This window comes from Cydia splendana, chromosome 17, assembly GCF_910591565.1.
Source record: "Cydia splendana chromosome 17, ilCydSple1.2, whole genome shotgun sequence".
NCBI lineage: Eukaryota > Metazoa > Arthropoda > Insecta > Lepidoptera > Tortricidae > Cydia > Cydia splendana.
Genome location: NC_085976.1, coordinates 12989341 through 13007048, shown reverse-complemented (window position 1 = coordinate 13007048; position 17708 = coordinate 12989341). Strand labels below are relative to the sequence as shown.

At 39.1% G+C, this 17708-nt stretch overlaps 1 protein-coding gene across 5 annotated transcripts in view; it reads left to right on the top strand.

Annotated features, from left to right (window-relative positions):
• The window catches only part of LOC134798841 (tyrosine-protein kinase CSK), a 48049-nt gene that overhangs the window by 21588 nt on the left and 8753 nt on the right, over positions 1-17708 (top strand). For 3 of the 5 annotated variants that reach the window (XM_063771228.1, XM_063771226.1, XM_063771227.1), the window contains exons 2-6: positions 4214-4299; positions 6388-6486; positions 8798-8875; positions 10009-10081; positions 13633-13726. In XM_063771228.1, coding sequence (XP_063627298.1) covers positions 4252-4299; positions 6388-6486; positions 8798-8875; positions 10009-10081; positions 13633-13726 — 392 coding nt within the window. In that variant the 5' untranslated portion in view covers positions 4214-4251. The remainder of the gene's footprint in view (positions 1-4213; positions 4300-6387; positions 6487-8797; positions 8876-10008; positions 10082-13632; positions 13727-17708) is intronic. The other 2 variants (XM_063771229.1, XM_063771230.1) reach the window with 1 other exon arrangement.

Sequence of the window (17708 nt, the reverse complement as noted above, 5' to 3'; positions counted from 1 at the left end):
AATTTTCACAGATGATGTATTTCTGTTGCCGCTATAACAACAAATACTAAAAACAGAATAAAATAAAGATTTAAATGGGGCTCCCATACAACAAACGTGATTTTTGACCAAAGTTAAGCAACGTCGGGAGTGGTCAGTACTTGGATGGGTGACCGTTTTTTTTTTGCTTTTTTTTTTTGTTTTTTTTTTTATATGGTACGGAACCCTTCGTGCGCGAGTCCGACTCGCACTTGCCCGATTTTTTATGTAAAAGCGGCGCGCCACGCTCACGCCCCGCCTGGAAAACGCGCCTGTGTGACGAAGCCTTTAAAATTTCGCCGTGTCCGTCTGTCTTTCTGTCATATGTAAATTTAAACGGCTATGCCTTATTTTGTTGACCTTCGTATAATTATTACCAATAACTTAAGCAGTTATCGCTTTACTTTTTGTTATCGGTGCTCTATACAAAATTTATTGTTTTGCCGAGATACCAGGAAACACGTAGCTTTGCAGTAAACCTTGTAAAGACACCCTTACTGGTTGTTTATCGTAGTGCAGTCGAAAGTGAAACGCTGGTCGTTCAACTCGGCACGCGCCTCTACGCCACACTGTCGGCAATCTCGTCCGTGCTCGCCGAATTCCCACCGGTCTCAAGCAAACCAGTATAAAAATGGTATCCTGATATGCAGTTGTCAGGAACTTCGAGGTTGCAAATACACTGGCGTTGGTGATGGTTGGCCTGTGGTTGGTATATGCAATTAGAATAATAACCTTGTGGTTGGCCACGGTGCCGCAGACGCAGCGCCGTGCCGAGATAACTGCGACGCCTGATTAAGGTTGGCTTTAGTCTTCTAACGTTGGTGTGTTTATCACCAGACAGGTCAGTGTTTGCCTAAACGCGGATTCAGAAATCTACTACCGACGTCTGGACCTGGACTTTAAGAGTGATCGTCATAATCATAATCATCGCATTTATTCGTGATAAACTATAACATACACAAGTACTGAACAGCAAAAAAAGTTAAACATAAAATAAATAAATAGTTTACCACGAAATGGTTCCGCCTCAGCATAATGCTAACCCAAAAGTCAGCGCTGATCTTCCGGTGAGACCATTTGTGGATTCGCAGGTCGTCAGGAGATGAGTAAATAAGCCTTTACCTATATGATGCACAACGATCTAGAGTAAACTAATTTTGACATCCCAACCCAAGTCCTAAGTAGGCACCGTAGGGTTGTCATCACTGCTGCCTTGGATTTAGATGAATAGCCTCATAATTATAGTCTTCAAAACTGTAGGAAGACTGAAGCAAACATAACCGGCCTTCAAAATAATGCGGCCATTGGCACAGAGGAGGTTCCATTGAAAGATCGACCTTGTTATCCCAAATGTGATTATGCGATCCATATCGAAATGTCACTTGTCCAATCGCCCTGCTGTGTCTGATACGGTTCAGTGTTATGGTTTGACGTAATCGAACTACCAAACCTATAGACATATGGCTTATAAGTCGTGGGAGGCAGTATTAGGAAACACTAATAATAGTTTTTTCGCCGTAAGCATTCCACTGTGACTGTTTTGTCCGCACTGTTATTATTTCAACTGGGTTAGCTTAACATATATTTTATTCTAACGTTTATAGTATGGTAGGCATGGTAGCAAAATGTGGTGTGATGTGTCATACCCAGTTGTTGGTCTCCTTGCCTCATCCGCCATATAAAGTGCTGGACCTAACCTTCAGTGCAATGTTTTTAGAATACATGAGTAATATAAAATATTCTAAGTACAGACACACATTAATGTTAAATTGTCTTACTTTCGGATCTGCTTAAAGTTTGGTGAGTTGCGAGCGTTTGATAATAATGACTTAGGTAGGTATAATGTCATGATAATATACTAGATGCATTCTTATATACAAACAAACAATAGTACCTATGTACAGTCAGCAATACTATTCGCTTAGCGCATACAAACTTCTATGCAGGGAGGGGGGTTTCACTTTTCTTCGCAGCTGCGACTGTACCTAAACTGTGTATTTCAAAATATTATCAATTTATATAGTTACTTGACTATCATAATATTAATTCTTATAGATTGACATGTAAAAGTATAAATCAATGTAATGTAAATGTTAATAAAATTCAATAAGTATACGTTAAATTGTTAAAATTGACCGTGAGCGTTTAACGTTGCGTATTCACAATATAGCGTGAAACAAACATGTTAATGTGTGTGGTTATGTAGAAAACATTGCAACGCAGGCGGCAGAGGCGCGCAGTCACGCATGACGCAAAAACTGCAACTAATCAAGTAATAGTAGTTGCGTCGCTTGTGCAATATGCTACTGTAGGCCCGGCTCGGGTAAATCACCATATCCGCTCAATTGCGACGCTGAACCTACTTTCACAACTGAGCTTACATATATAAAGTTATAAACTAAACTCTAATTTAGAAGATTGCATCGCGACATAAAAGCTTTAATTAAAGCAAAAAGCTGTGTTAGGAATGCAGCGTACCAGCTAGATACATTAAGTTTCCTGGACAGTGTCGCTTCGTTTGAGCTGCCGGTCCTCATACATTTATAGGCCGCTGCCCGCCCCACCCCGTCGCACTAGATCGCCCCTCGCTTCTAATTCTGTACTCAATTAGTGTGCCTGAGTGCCTTAACTCCTGGTTTAATGCGATAGTACGCTGCATGAACGGCTGAAGAGCGCTAAGGCGGTAAAGTGCCGTATTAAGAAGTAACAGTATGAGAAAAGCCAAAGTTTTATTAAACCCACCCACCCTAAAGGAATATTCAACTTTGCTTTAAATTATGTTACCCGGTCTCCAAGACTGGCTTCCATTTTGAGATTATAAATTACGCTTACATATGTGGTTATGTGTTTTCGTGGTGTTTTCCATGATCCGTTTTCTGGTTTCGGCGGTTTCTTCGGCTAATTTTACAACGTATAAAGTAAACATACCGATGAATCCGTCTAATTTATATCAATATTCATTTAAAAGGAAAATGAAGAACATTACATGAAAACCTCAGTTGACGATAAACTTAAGTATTCGTGTCGTTAATGTTAGTATCGATATTACACCTGTTAGTACACGGTTACATAAGTACACGTGTGCAGTGTGTCACGACAGCCGTTCATGCTCCGGCGATGCTCGCTAGTCCATATCAGGAACGATAGTGAAGCCCCAAACCTCAATCTTTTCAGCTGTGTTCACTTCTGAGGTAATCCTCCGTAACGAATAGGTGGAATTTTTTTAACGGCAATTTTCTCGTAAAGTTTACGCGCATTTAATCTTCTAGTAATTAATTCCATATCCAGTGCGTCATGCATATGCATATTAATTTTTACTTGTTTTACACTGACTCATTATTGCCGTATTAACATAATTATAAAATTTGACTGCAGATGTATGTTTTTAAATATCTATTTTGATAGAAGTGATTAACTGTTTTCCTTGCACGCCCACTTCAGTCAACGCGTGATGCTCTTGCATTGCCACAACCGTAATAGCCTTAATGATAATGTCATGTTGAAACTGTTCTATTTATTGGCATGTTAGCACCAAGGCACGGTCGTTTTCACCGTAGTAAACTGTTACGGAATGTCCATGGTCACACACGCAGCCGCAAACGACGTTAACAGTATTCCGATTGGCCATTTCCACGAGAGCTCTTGTTAAATGCGTGTCTCGCGACGCCGCGTAAGGTTCCGGCGCCTAGTTGACCCACATAAAGGGCTACCGTGAAGCTACTCAATTAACTATCACCAGCCATCCGGTTTTAGTCCACAAAGAGGCCAAATCGCCGTCTGTAAATTAACCAATTATTTCACTACGTGTACTTTAAATGGCTAAGTGATCTGGATCGTGACGATTATTTCTATTGTTGAAAATGAAAGCGGAACGTCTATTTGCGGGTGTACTTAATAAAGGAATCGTTAAGAACAGTCTTACTTTTCTACCGAATTTATATCCACTTATACAGAAAACTGTTGTACGTTCAATCCCTATATTGAATTCTTAAATATGTAAAAAAATATCTGAACTTCAAAATAGAGACATCTATCACATATTTTTTCATATCCGTTACACTTTTGCACACGATTTTTTTAAATCGTTCACGGACTTTTCGAATGTTTGCAATCTGTAAACATTCCTCACAGGCTGCGTTCATATTAAATACTAATAAATAGCTGTGGTTTAATGTTTATTTTTGTTTGTTAACAGATGATGAAGAATAAAAGTTCGCGGTAGAGGCACCCGATATGAACTCGGACGTCCACCGCCACCAGGCGCATCCACCGCTTGCACAGGTAACATAAATAAGGACTTATGTATATCGATTCCTTTTATTCCTAACTAACATTTGGCGAATTTTCTTTTAAATCTAAGTTATTGTACAGTAAAAAAAATCTTTCATACGGTGAATGTGATTAATACCATCTGTTCTTCTTTTGTGGCGGCTCGAGCATTTGATTGGGTTCGGAAAGCGATCAAAACATATTTGTTTCTCCCAGTGTAAATAAGTACTGGACTGGGAAGGCATTCTAACATTTAATGACATTCTGGTGGTTGTATTACAATTGAAAATACAAATTAGGGATAATTGTAGAATTTACTCCGGCGACTAAAATTAACCGAGTAGCAAAAATAGGTTCGCGCTGTAATAGTTAGGCAATATTGATCGTCACAGACTAGCCGTCTGGCGCTGCAAATATGCTCTGTGACTACACTTTATATTGGATCTAATGTTTGTCTCCATTAACAAAATAAATAAGCTATAAAGAAGACGCTGCGAGAACGCTTTCGTCAATGCTACTACTAAAGCTGCTTGGAAAAATCTAACGCCTGACTAAAATATTGCAAGCTCCAAGGTCTGTACCGAAATGAACAAGGAAGAGTTGGGTGATCTTGATCTCAATGCAAAACCTGAAGGTGGAGTAAACCTAAAAATAAGAAATTTACGTGTACAAAGAGCAGTCGTGCACAATTTATTGCCGCCGTACCTGCATCGCGTCGGTTTTGGCACGCCGCCAAGGTTGTGCGTTGCATTGTATCGTTAAATACCGTTCATATGCGAGTTTTATCTCAAAATATGCAATTCACTTTGTGGAACTATCACATAAAGATAATACAATACAATAAACTTCACGCTTTAGTTCCATTCGTAATGTAGTGGGCAATATTACAGTGAGACTGATAGTCTTCAAACATCAAGATATTCAAGACAAGACAACCCAAGCAGGAAGAGGAATAGTTGCGTTTATCTGATTTCCCAACACAAATACGTACAACCTTCTGTTCTAAGGTCCATATAGGAAGAATAATAAAGAATAATAAGGATTTCGCCAGCAAAATCACAAGTAGAATGGGTACTTAAAGATTTATTGTATACCAGGATAAGAAAACGCCAAAGTCTCGCCCTTTGAAGTAGCACGCAGTAAACAGGGTCACCGCGTTGTTAATAAATATTAACTAAGTACTTTAACTTGCCGCTTATCGCCCGTTGTCGGAGCGTCGCTTAATCTTGCGTCCCCGATGCGGACGATATGCGGTTTACTTTTTCTTTAAGCTGTTTGGTATTCACGATCCGTCTTTAAGTAAATGCCTTTGTTTGAAAAGACTTGTCACGATTTTGACGCTACTGTTTAATAGAGTCCGGAAACAGTTACGCACTTCGAACACGACATTGTTGGTTGTACAAATCTCAAATTAGGGTTAGACCAAGTTTCGTTTTGCGATCGATTAAGTAGTAATTACTATACGGTTAAAGACAGATGCAGGCCTAAATCGGTGTGGCAGATAAAATCCTTGTACAGTGCACACACACTTTTACAGTAGGATGAAACTATTCAATCACACAATATAAAAAATGAGTGAAAATTTGAGTGAGATAAAATGTCATGTCCTTTTTATGCCCTATATCCGCAATGATATTTAGCCTCCAATTAAAAGTAGGATGAGTTTCTAGCGTCCTATTTCAGTGACCTTCCATGGTGGCGCCACTCGGTAGTATATAGACTACCGATTTTACAAGTTTAGATTTATCTTTGCCAGTTAATACTGGGCAATTAATTCTTAAAAGTTAAACTAGACATGGCTTCCCCGGTGTCTGATCTGAAATTAAATCAATAATATATGGATGTCTGATGATTGAATATAATATTAATTGTCTCTTAAAACGGCACAAGCTCGTCAAGTTTCAATCGTAAGAACCGTCAATATAAGTAAAATTGTCTAACAATGCAACGTACAGTCGTTCAGAAATTTGTAGACACATAAGAGACGCGAGGTGAAAATGCGGCAAGAAAAGTCAAATTTAGACTATTCGTACCCTTCACGTCTCTTGCTCATAAAGCAGTCAGTGAGTGCAGGCTTGAGCCGGTTGTTATGTGTTACAGCACGGCGTGGGCCCTTGCGGCTGGTACTCGGCGTCGGCGACGCCCGCGCCCACCGCGCCGGCCCGCCTCAAGCGCGTGCAGCCCCCGCAGCAACTGCCGGTCAGTTACATTTTCAACTTTTTCAACCCTCAACGCGAACAATTTTTGGTTTGACGTATGTGGTTTAGGGTGAGTTGCACCGATCGCATCTGACATCTGACGTGATGTAGAGAATTGTGAAACTTTTCATGCAAACGTGGAGTTAATGTTAACGAAGTGCAACCGGCCCTAAAATTGTGTAGTTTAGTTTAGCTATTTTTTTTCTTGAGTGAATGTTTTTAAGTTGATAGTTTATTTTAAATAATTCCATGAGTACCTACTGTAGACCAAGCCACATTCCGAGTTGCAAGAGATCAAAGATTAACCTAACTTATATGCCTGCAGTGTGCTTTTGACATTTTATATGATAGTAATAATACGATAATTTTTGACCAAGCAATGTTAAATAACTAAACATGACCAACATCACGTCGATTACATTGTTGCTGTTGGCTGTACATCCTATAATAGTGTTTGCTTTGTCAATAATCACAAAGTATTGAATGTTTGTTTGGTCTGGCAATCATACTCGCATCTAATTAAATTAACACATTTTGACGTGCGAAACCTTGTCGTTCTCAGCTTATCCTTGCCAGCTTTAAACCTTTTATTATTTACAATGGTGTTTTCAATTACCTTTTGCTTTTACTAACATTTTGTAAAAATGTAACTCTTTCAACGCTGGAACTGTACAAATGTATTTCATTGAGAAAAGTGCGCAAGTTACAATTGAAAGGGGGAAAGAAGAATGAAAGCTTGCTTTTTTGTTGGTAAATAAATGGCTTTTGGTTGAGTCAGCACTAAAGATATTAGCTACGTAGCACATTCAAAAATATTTATTTGTTCAAAATTGTCTGGATAGGCATGAGGCATGATATTCATTTTATCAACAGAATTTCTTATCGATAATTTCGAACACTTCGCTCGCTTAGCTACTTCTGCTGCTGACCGTTGTTCTATTTCATGCAAAGATGGCCTGTCTGAACTTAAAAAAGTCTAGTCCCGATGAAATAAGCTCTTTATTAAATTTATTATTTGATATAACATCAGCGCTGTGGCATTCTACCCAAACTTCCTATAAGCCCTGTTCCCCGGTAGATGTTGTATACGCTGCGTACCCTTATCACTAGAAACAGTCGCGCATCGGCAAAGAATCACTACAAAAATAACACTAAACCTTCTTACGAATAACATTGACTAAATGTCAATAATAATAATCTTCCTGACATGAGTCGCTATTACCTACAACATAATTGATGTATGTTTCCAGGATGTGTTACAAATAGACGGCGTATTTAGTGAACATCTAGTTGCTTTGCACGACTTGTTCGCTTCCAACTTACAAACTGTTATTGAGGTAATAAATTTAGGCTCCAGACTCGTAAGCTTCCCACGTCTCATTCCGAGTAATCTAACGCACAAACACGGATATATTCTCACTAAAGTACCCACTCTGTCTACTTACTCGCGTACACATCGATTGAAACGAATCAAAGCTCACAGATAAACCTGGTGTTTTTCACTGTGCAAATATTTTTTCGCCTCTTGCATTATTTAGTTTTTAGTAGCGCTCAGAGTTTCAGCTTGAATATTGACTTTAAAATAGATTCGACTGCTCCATTGGTTACAGTGGAGCCAGTGGAGGCAATTACGACTTGTTTTAACACATTGACTGCCGGGAACGTAGTCTGTTCGTAGTCGCTTTACTCTACAAAGCGGGAAAACGCTGGGGTCGGCTACGAGCGCTACGCAAACGTTGGCAGTAAATGTGTTAATGACAGGTCGTGGCATCGCAAACAAATGATGTGTGGTCTTCATGAAAAATTGCAAATTTTAGTGGATTTGCGAAAAGTGGTGTTGACATAAAAATTGCAAATTTTAGTGGATTTGCGAGAGCTTTGCGCGTTCTAAGGCAGATTAGCGTGTCAGCTGCTTTCTGCTTGTCATTCTCTTCATCAATATGTTTATGTATACCTAGGTGTTTTATGTGTTGGTATGCGTATGTACTTTGTTATTGGCAGTCAAATCTAGTCAAAGGCGCCTGGCGAGAGTACGCAAGTTTAATGCTTTATACGACAGGGCGACACATAGGTAGAGTCTGTTCGGAAAGAGAAGAGTCGTGGAATGTATTGGGGACCATACATTCCACGACTCTTCTCTTTCCGCACAGACTCTACACTAGCTATGGTTATATAACTCATTTAGGTCATTCTACTTAGTCGCTTCAGTTTGGGTTGGCTCTGTGTTATTCATGTAATAAGTCTAATATTCTGACTCCCATATCACACAGCTATTGTATGAACTGTAAAGTAACAAAGAATAGTTGTTCCAGTCCGGGGGAGGTGTGACCAGCAATGGGCCGCACGCGCCCGTATCTCCCACCGCACTGCAGAACCCCGCAGTACACAACGTAAGTACCACCACAGTACACACTGTACACAGTACGCACCACATATTTTATTCCCACTTCATTCTCCGGATGCAGAATCGGGGTGAGGGTTTTCTCTTACAATATTAAAGTGCGCGAGGTCTTTTCATGCGAACTATGAGCATGTATTAATTATATGGTTTTTGTTTTACAGATTTCTTTATATTTTTTTAATCATAACTATTTTTCACTTTGTATATGGCGTGGCCAGATCGTAGATTTTGGTTATTTCATTAAGAGCCATTATAGAATTGATCACTTTATGATATGGTTAGGTTAGGTTTGGTTTTTTCATGATGTGGCCAACCGATCATTTCATGAAATGATTTTCACATCATGATATGATCAATTCTAAGATCTGGTCACGCCATATATGTATAATTTGGAGACACCAATTATTTATGCCGAGTCCTATCATTTCAAATTTAGCTACAATCATAATTTGTAATCCATAACTTGCATGTTTGGTTTAACTGTCAATGTAAAGTTGGTTTAATAAATAAATAAATAAATAAAGCTTTTGCTTAAAGCCTTACTCTAAAACTCTTACATAAACTTTCTTTAAGCCTATAAGTTACCCTTAACTGAGACTTGCCTATGTATGTTTATGTAGACCCCTTGATACAGGGAGGCATAATAAACATGTTACAGATGTATAGTACATAATTATTCTCCATCGTATTTTTACGGAAACGTACGAACGTGTCTTGTTATTTCAGTCAGTCCCGCTACAAAAAGTACTGAGGTTGGCTGAAGTAGCATGACAAATACGAACGTTTCCGAGAAAATACGATGGAAAACAATTATACACTACATCTGTAGGTATGTTTTCAATTGCTCAAGTGTGAAATTCCTTGCCGTGCCTTATATTTAAGAAGAACAGCTTATATTTAAGAACACCTGCTATGTGATATGCAATAAATGATTTCAATTTCATATGACTAAAGTAAAAAACCTCTTATCTTCTTAGGAATATGTTAAAATGTTATCAACTTTAGGTAGTGTGAACTAAAGTCGAAACTCCCCTGTCGCCTTCATTAAGACGTTTGCGATCTTAGCTGACGACATCCTCATATTGGTAAGACAACAATAGTAAATAAAGTATTGTGTTGCAGAATGTGATGCCGTCATCGGTCCGCGCGGCTGGCCCCGCCCCGGGCGCCATGCACGCCTCACAGACCACCGCTGGTAACTACTTGTATTTACTGATTAATGGGACAACAGTATACCACTATACTCTGTATCTTTAGGTATTTAAATAAAAGTAAACAAATAATTTGTACATTTTCGGGTAGTTATAAAATTTATTGGTTTACCAAACAAATACAAAACCACCTGGATCTGTCACTGAACGACCTGACTTTAACCTACATTATTTGATCATGTAATGTTTTCATCTACCCTCAACTGGCGTAAGGAGCCATTTGAGGGTAGATTTTGTTTACTTTTATTTAAATACCTAAAGATACAGACTATAGTGTCCCTTAGAATCTCTGCTCTTTTGATAATTCCACCAGTGTCCCTTAGAACTCTACTCTTTTGATAATTCTAATGCCGAATTAACATGTGCGACGATTCGCAAAGCGAATTGCGAATATGTGAACGTAGGGACAACGGACGCCCGCTATTTGCCTTGTCATTGGCCTCGTCACTCGCACCCATATGTGACTCCAGTGAGAATAATAGGAACCCGGATTTTGCCTTGATGCCAAAATATATCATCAGAACAAAAATCGGCTTTGCGTTTTCAGAATTAGTAACCCATTGACGGCTAAAGACGTTCACAGACCTTAATTATTAATCTTCATGCATTCCAGTATGGTTTACTATAGTGTGTTCTATTGATAGGAAGATACTTAGGAATACGTCTTTATTGGCAATGGATAAAGTTGTACATTTATTGCCTTAAAGCGACACATACAAACATTTACGTAAAGTACGTAGGCCGTAAAACCGCAATAACCGCCCACTTCACTGGCAGAAAATCTGTTTCTGGTCAGGGCAAAACGTAAAGTTTCAAGTACGCAGCTCGGCCTGTATCATGCTACAGGTCTTATGTTTATGTAACATTAAAAACATATAAACTAAGTTTGCAATAAAATTGTACCTATAATAGTTATTTACGATACAAGTGCGGAAAAGAGGAAATTCGAAACGAGTGGCGATAAATTAAAACACGACCGAAGGGTCACACCTTCTGTAAGTGGAGGATCCCTTCGGTCGTGTTTTAAATCGACACGAGTTGCGAATTACCTACTCGCACGTGTATCGTACAACGTTTTACAGTATATTTGGCCCTTTAAACTTTTGACATCGCACGAAAAGTGATATTTTACGCACTAGTGCGGGAAAATAGGACCATATGTACTGTTAAAGTATTTTTCTAGCCTCCGGCCGGAAAGCGTCAATAGAGAGAGTTAAGAAATTTAATAAAAAAGTATACATTAAGATTAGTCCCATGAAGTGTCACAACGATCACACTTTCCACGCCTTGACACGCGCGCAGTTTTGCCATAAAACATACTATAGAGTGGTAGCGGCAAGAGCTGATACAATGGGAAAAGTCGTCTTAATGACGCGCTTATTGCAGAAAGTGGGAGCCTTTAGAACTTTTCCTCTCCATTCAAGATAAGTCGTAAACATAAGAAGGTGACCCAATATGAATCAATTATCGGCAATTGTATGTACGCTCAGTTTTTTTATCATCTCAAATCGTGGGATTACAGTTCCATAGTTCAATTTACTAAGCTTTTAGACTAAGCTGACAGATCGGTTGGACAAATTGGGGCAATCGAACAGTTACTTTAGTATTGACCCTAAAGGCTATATATCTCCTCTACTATATCTGGGATATAAAAACTTAAAGAGTTAAAAAAATCTAAACAACGGACTAAAATAGTATATATACTTATATCACAGTCCTAACTAAGACTATTAATCTAACTACACGATATCCCATATGTACCTATGTTTTTTTACATTAAATTATTACTTCGTAATCAGAATAATTGGTCAATGTGGTAAAGATCGTCTATAAGGGAAGACCGTCTTCAAGCTCTTTCGTCGCTTTTCGTCTTGCATTTGTACACATACTCCACTTACAGAAGGCCGGTAGAGCAGGAGTGAATCTCTTCCTATCTGACTGTGTCTGGCAACGTACGTATACAAATATGTACTTACAAGAGTTCTGGCCCTATGAAGGACTTCCTTTCAATACATTTTATTTGCCGGTCTTCTCCACATTGAGCCTAAGGGGTCACCCATTAATTACATGACACGTTTAGGGGGGGATCAAGAGAATGTGACAGGACGGAAGGGGGAGTCACAAACTTTGTGACGTCACTTTAACTTTTTGTAAATCATTTGATTCGCTGTACAGTTAAATAGCAACTTTTTGGAACGATAATCATTTTTATTCGTTTAATTTTCTTTCCTTTTCAGTTTTGGGTTATAAAATTAATAATATTTCTTTTATCAAAAATATTTTGATAAAATATTAATAATAGGTACAACCTACTTAATTCGTTTGCCCATTTCGTTGAAAAAATGTGAAGTGAAAATGTGAAATGTGACCAAGGGGCTATTCATAAATTACGTCATTTCAAATTAGGGGGGGGGGGGGTCTGGACATCGGATGACGGTAGCATGAAGTAGGAGGAAATGGGGGCTTTTGAAGCATGATTTTTGGATGATTATAGGGGGGGGGGGTCAAAAATCGATGACGTAATTTATGGACAGCCCCCAAGTGTGACAATGAGATGGGTCAAAAAGAAAAAACCTTGAAATTCGTGTGATGTAATGAATGAATGACCCCTAATTACTTTTGAATTACATTTTATTATTTAATAATCCTTCAATGACAACAAATCTGGGTTCAATAAATGACAGTTATTTAATTATTTTAATCATAAAAGAAGATATCAAGTAACGAAAGCGCTTTCATTTATCTATTAGCTCGGGGTTGACTCCAAGTATATCTAGGTCGGCCGTGTCATTTCAAGTAAACGAATAACCCAGATCTGCAACAGTTCAAGTACAAGTAGCTAACTAGGTATAAGAAATAGTCGCGTGCGAGCGGCACATTTCACACACGTCGCTTGCAATGTAATTAACTATTTCAAACCTACTATTACTGAGTGGGAATCGATTAACTATGTGCCTCATTTACCTCGATTTGGTTGTTATTGTATCGCATGGTTAACGAAAAATGTGACATGTTTCCCTATTTTAAGTGATATTAGAAGAAAAGATAACCCGTCGTTTTCTATGCGAATATAGATAATCTAAGAGGGTAGTGGTCGCCGTTGGCATCCGAAAAGCTGTGAGCTTTCTTGTTCTCATACCGAGGGCCTACCTCGAACCACGTTCGACGTGTTGCGTCCCTGTCACACTTACGTACGAATTTACAAATGCGACAGAGAGGCAACACGTCGAACGTGGTTCTTGGTAGGCCCTCTGGTGACGATACCGCGGGGAAATGCTGCTAGTATCTAAAGTGTCATTCTATGGAACTTGCTAACAAACCGCCATATTGAAATTGTCAAAAATGATGAATTTACTAGTGACTTTTGTTTACATAGCAATAGCATAGCAAGTTCCATAGAACGACACTTTACAGTACTATACCGCCGGGGTCGCTATACCCGCTATTACCTGACAGCGCGACACATAAAAGGGTGTACGCGAATTTACCGTTTATGTTTTTTAACATATTTTCATGTAATGGTGTTATTTTGCAGCGGCAACGAAGGGGCCCAGCGACCTGTTGGTGAGCTCGACGTGCCAGAACCCGCCGCCCGTCGCCACCCGACTCACCAACATGACCCAGTACCCGTGAGTACCTTGCTTCTGCTATCTGTTTATAACGATTTGTTACATATTTGGCCAGTTTCACGATGACAATTTCATATTAACTTTACAACTAAGTAACGTTAAAAAATTGTGATTTAGAATATAGGTTTTTTTTAACAAACATCTGAATGTCAGAAGGTTTCGATCATGTTAGCTGCGTGATGGTATGGCGCGATATGTATTACATAAATAACAACAACGTCAACAACATATTCGCAGTAGGCATATTACTCCGATACCCCTCGTCAATAATCCTAATATGGTCATCAGAGCACCAGGAAAGGATAATTAAATTACATATCTACTGTGCACGCAACGCACGATCATTATCCTTAAGGGTGCTACTCTGCGGTTAGTAGCTATGATATTGATAGTGCTGAATTTCTAGTATGTTTGTGATGAGTTGATGACTGATAGCATGTGTATGCATTTTTACTGCCAAGTTTGTGCAAAGTTAGAGCGGTCAGGGTCTAGCAATAATACTGAAACGGCTGAAATGAAACGGTAGATCAAATGTTATTGGGATAGAAGTTATCTGCCTTAGGCTAGTAGGTACACTGTTTGTCGTATTCAATATTCATAGTTAAGTCGAATCAGGAAACCTAAAGTGACTCACTACAATGTCGACAGAGCTAAAATTACTCCAACCAAAAGGAAAAATATAGCACAATATATACATACATATATTACATATCTAATACATAATATATGTCAATTGGTTAGTAAAGCATTCGCTTTAAGCGGAAACGGTTGTCGTTCATACATTTGGTAGATTGTTATGAAGTGTCTAGTTAATACAAATTACTATTAAGAATGTCATTAATAAATAAATCCGTCCCAAACGTGACTATTACAAAATTGGTGAATATTATTTTGTATTTTAAAGAAGAGCTTTTAAATATACAATCGCGAATTGAGTGTTGCCACCGAGTTGTCCGCGAACAAGCGGATTTACTGTTGAAAAGCCTCGACACGACACTAAGCGTCGTCACAGATACTTATTTGGAAGAAACAACGAAAAATGAGCCTGTGAAAGAGTGTGGTCTTCAAGGCATAGCATCCCTTGTTGTGCCATCGCCGACAGGAGATCGACCGTCAGCTGGCACCGAACTGTCTGTTTCAATTACTTCAGCAGCCTCTAACGACTCCCTGACAAGCTCCTACGTTTTACTAGAACCTCCTGGGCATGCAAATTCTACGCCTATGAAACATGAAAGCAAGGTTGCGAGACCTGCATCTGCGAATGTGCCCAGTGCGCCCCCACAATCACCTGTACTCGTAAAGCGAGCTCCCCTGAAGCCCCCTGTGTCCACGAAACGTTCGGCTTTAAAGTACCCTCTGTCTGTGAATCGACCAATCTTAAAATCTCCGGTCACCGTGAAACCAACCGTGTCAAAATCGACTGCGCTCATCAAACGAGCGCCTGAACCTGTGCCCTCTGCACCGCATATATCCGCGAAACAATCTGCCTTAAAATCGCCGGTACCCGTAACACGTCCTTCCATAAAACCGCCATTGCCGTCCAAAAGTGCGGTACTGAAACCGTTTATTCCCATAAAATCTGCAACCTTAACGACTCCGACGAAACGTGATGTGCCCGCTAATTCGCCTCGTATGTCTCGTTCTCTTCAAAATCTAAACAGACGTAAATCAACTACTCATGCACCAGCACTGCCCGTTAAACCGCACGCGAATACGCTTCTGAAGTTTAACTCATATCAAAATCTGAACACACATAGAACAAATGAAAAAACTTTGACTATAATCCGTGACACTAATCCTAAAACAACTTCAGACAACATTCGCCATACTCCAGTACTACCTCCGAAACCTATTACGTACACAAATTCTAATCGTGCTAGAGTTAACTCTCTTCAAAATCTAAGCCGTAAGCCGAGCAAAAAATCTACGACTGCAGTCAGTGTATCTAGTTCTGGAGTAACTTCAGGCACCACTGACCAGGCCCCGGTAGTACCCCCAAAACCTACGCACACTAACTCTACTCGTGCTAGAGTTAATTCTATTCAAAATCTAAGCCGTAAGCCAAGTAAAAAATCTCTGACTGCACTCAGTGTACTTAGTCCTAGAGTGACTTCAGACACCAATGAACATGCACCGGCAATTACCCCGAAACCTGCGCTTACAAATTCTACGGACGCTTACCATGTTCAAAATCTAAGGACACGAAAACCTAGTGAAAAATCTACGACTACAATCCGTGAACTTAGTGCTGGAGTAACTTCTGACACCATCGGCCTTCCCATAGACCTTGATGTGCCCGCTGAATCGTCTCGTTCATTATTTAATTCGCTTCCGAGCCGACCTACTTCAAGCGAGAAAGCTTCAACTACTAGTGAAGTGACTTCAGACACTATTGGCCTCAAATCGACTTGTGCGTTCAACTCGCTACAAAATCTCAGCACACATAAATCAAGTGAAAAAGCTGTAGTAATCCATGAAAGTTCTGGAGAGACTTCAGACATCAGTACACGTCCACGTCTCCCACTACCTCGTTGCATCAGCCCTGTGGTCTACCGCCTAGTGAGGTTTTTTGATGACAGGCCGCCAGAAAAAGTGCCTGTATATCTTCATACCATACCACGCGCCACGTCGTTATGGTAGGTTTCTTATCAATTGAGACATTACACTTTAATATACGTACTTATATTTTGTTTACTAATACGGTTAGTCGAGTTATCTGTCTGGATAGTTAGGTCAATGGGTTTAGTTGTCCTCGATAAATGTCTATGTGTGGAAACCGATAACTACAACGTCTTATTAATGTGTATGTAGTTAATTTATGATAACTTATCTAACTTACTAAACTTAACAGACCTATGTTTGACTTTTATTAATTATGTAGTAAACTGCCTAAACTCATCCGATCTGGGGCCCGTTTCATATATGCTTATAACTTGTCACAAAAGCGTAAAACTCTTTCTTATAGAAGGATTATAAAAGGGAAATTCCGCTAGTGTTGCCAGCTTTAACGAAATCGACAGTTCTTAAATTTCAAAATATAATCTCGCTGACGTGTCCTTATCTATATAATTGGCACTCCAACGGCGTTCTGGCACTTAACATGACAGGGCGCTATCGCTAATCTAAATGATACCCATTCATATCGGGCAGTAGTGAAGGATGTCGAGCGACATAAGCCGGTGCTTCAACCAGCCCCACCAAGTGTTTCTCTTCATACCGCCGGTCGCGTACGACCAACTACAGTAAATATTTACACATACTTACACCTAATAGCTTACGTGTTTGTTACTTCACCGTTTTAACGCCCCGATGCGCTTCGATTGAAACGATGAAATCGTTGATCTGTTCCTATTTAGCAAAAAGCGGTTACAACTGTGTTGCATGTTCTATATCTAAGGTACGTTTTCTTTTAATTAGAAATCGTTTTCGTCGGAACGAGGATCATTATCGTAGCGATAAAAAAGATAATGGGATGGTTCAAGCAAAATCTAGTAATGTGCGACTGCAGACAATCAGACATCGTTAACAATCGATCGTTTAAAATTCTACCGAAGCACAATAACTATTATTTCGATAATAATGCCGTAAGCGAACAGACAAATGACTATACGATAGGAATGAATGAATGAATGAATGTTTATTTGCATCAAACAAGCGTTAACAATATGTTAATAAACGTTAACAAATAAAGCGTTAACGAAGTTAATAATGTGACAATTTCATACAATTATTATATATTTTTAAATAAATGTAACTTTAATACTTATTTGAAAGACATAGTTAGCTCGGGCTGATTTGATCGATAACAATATACAAATTTTGTTTTATAATAAATGTAATCAGATGAACTATTAAAGTACATTAGTACACTGATATCTTAATCCGAATTAGCATTAGCAGCTTATCAATAATTTCATTAGCGTAGGCCTTTGTAAAAACTTTTATTTGATGTTGATTTTTTAATGTAGGTACCTTCTTATTT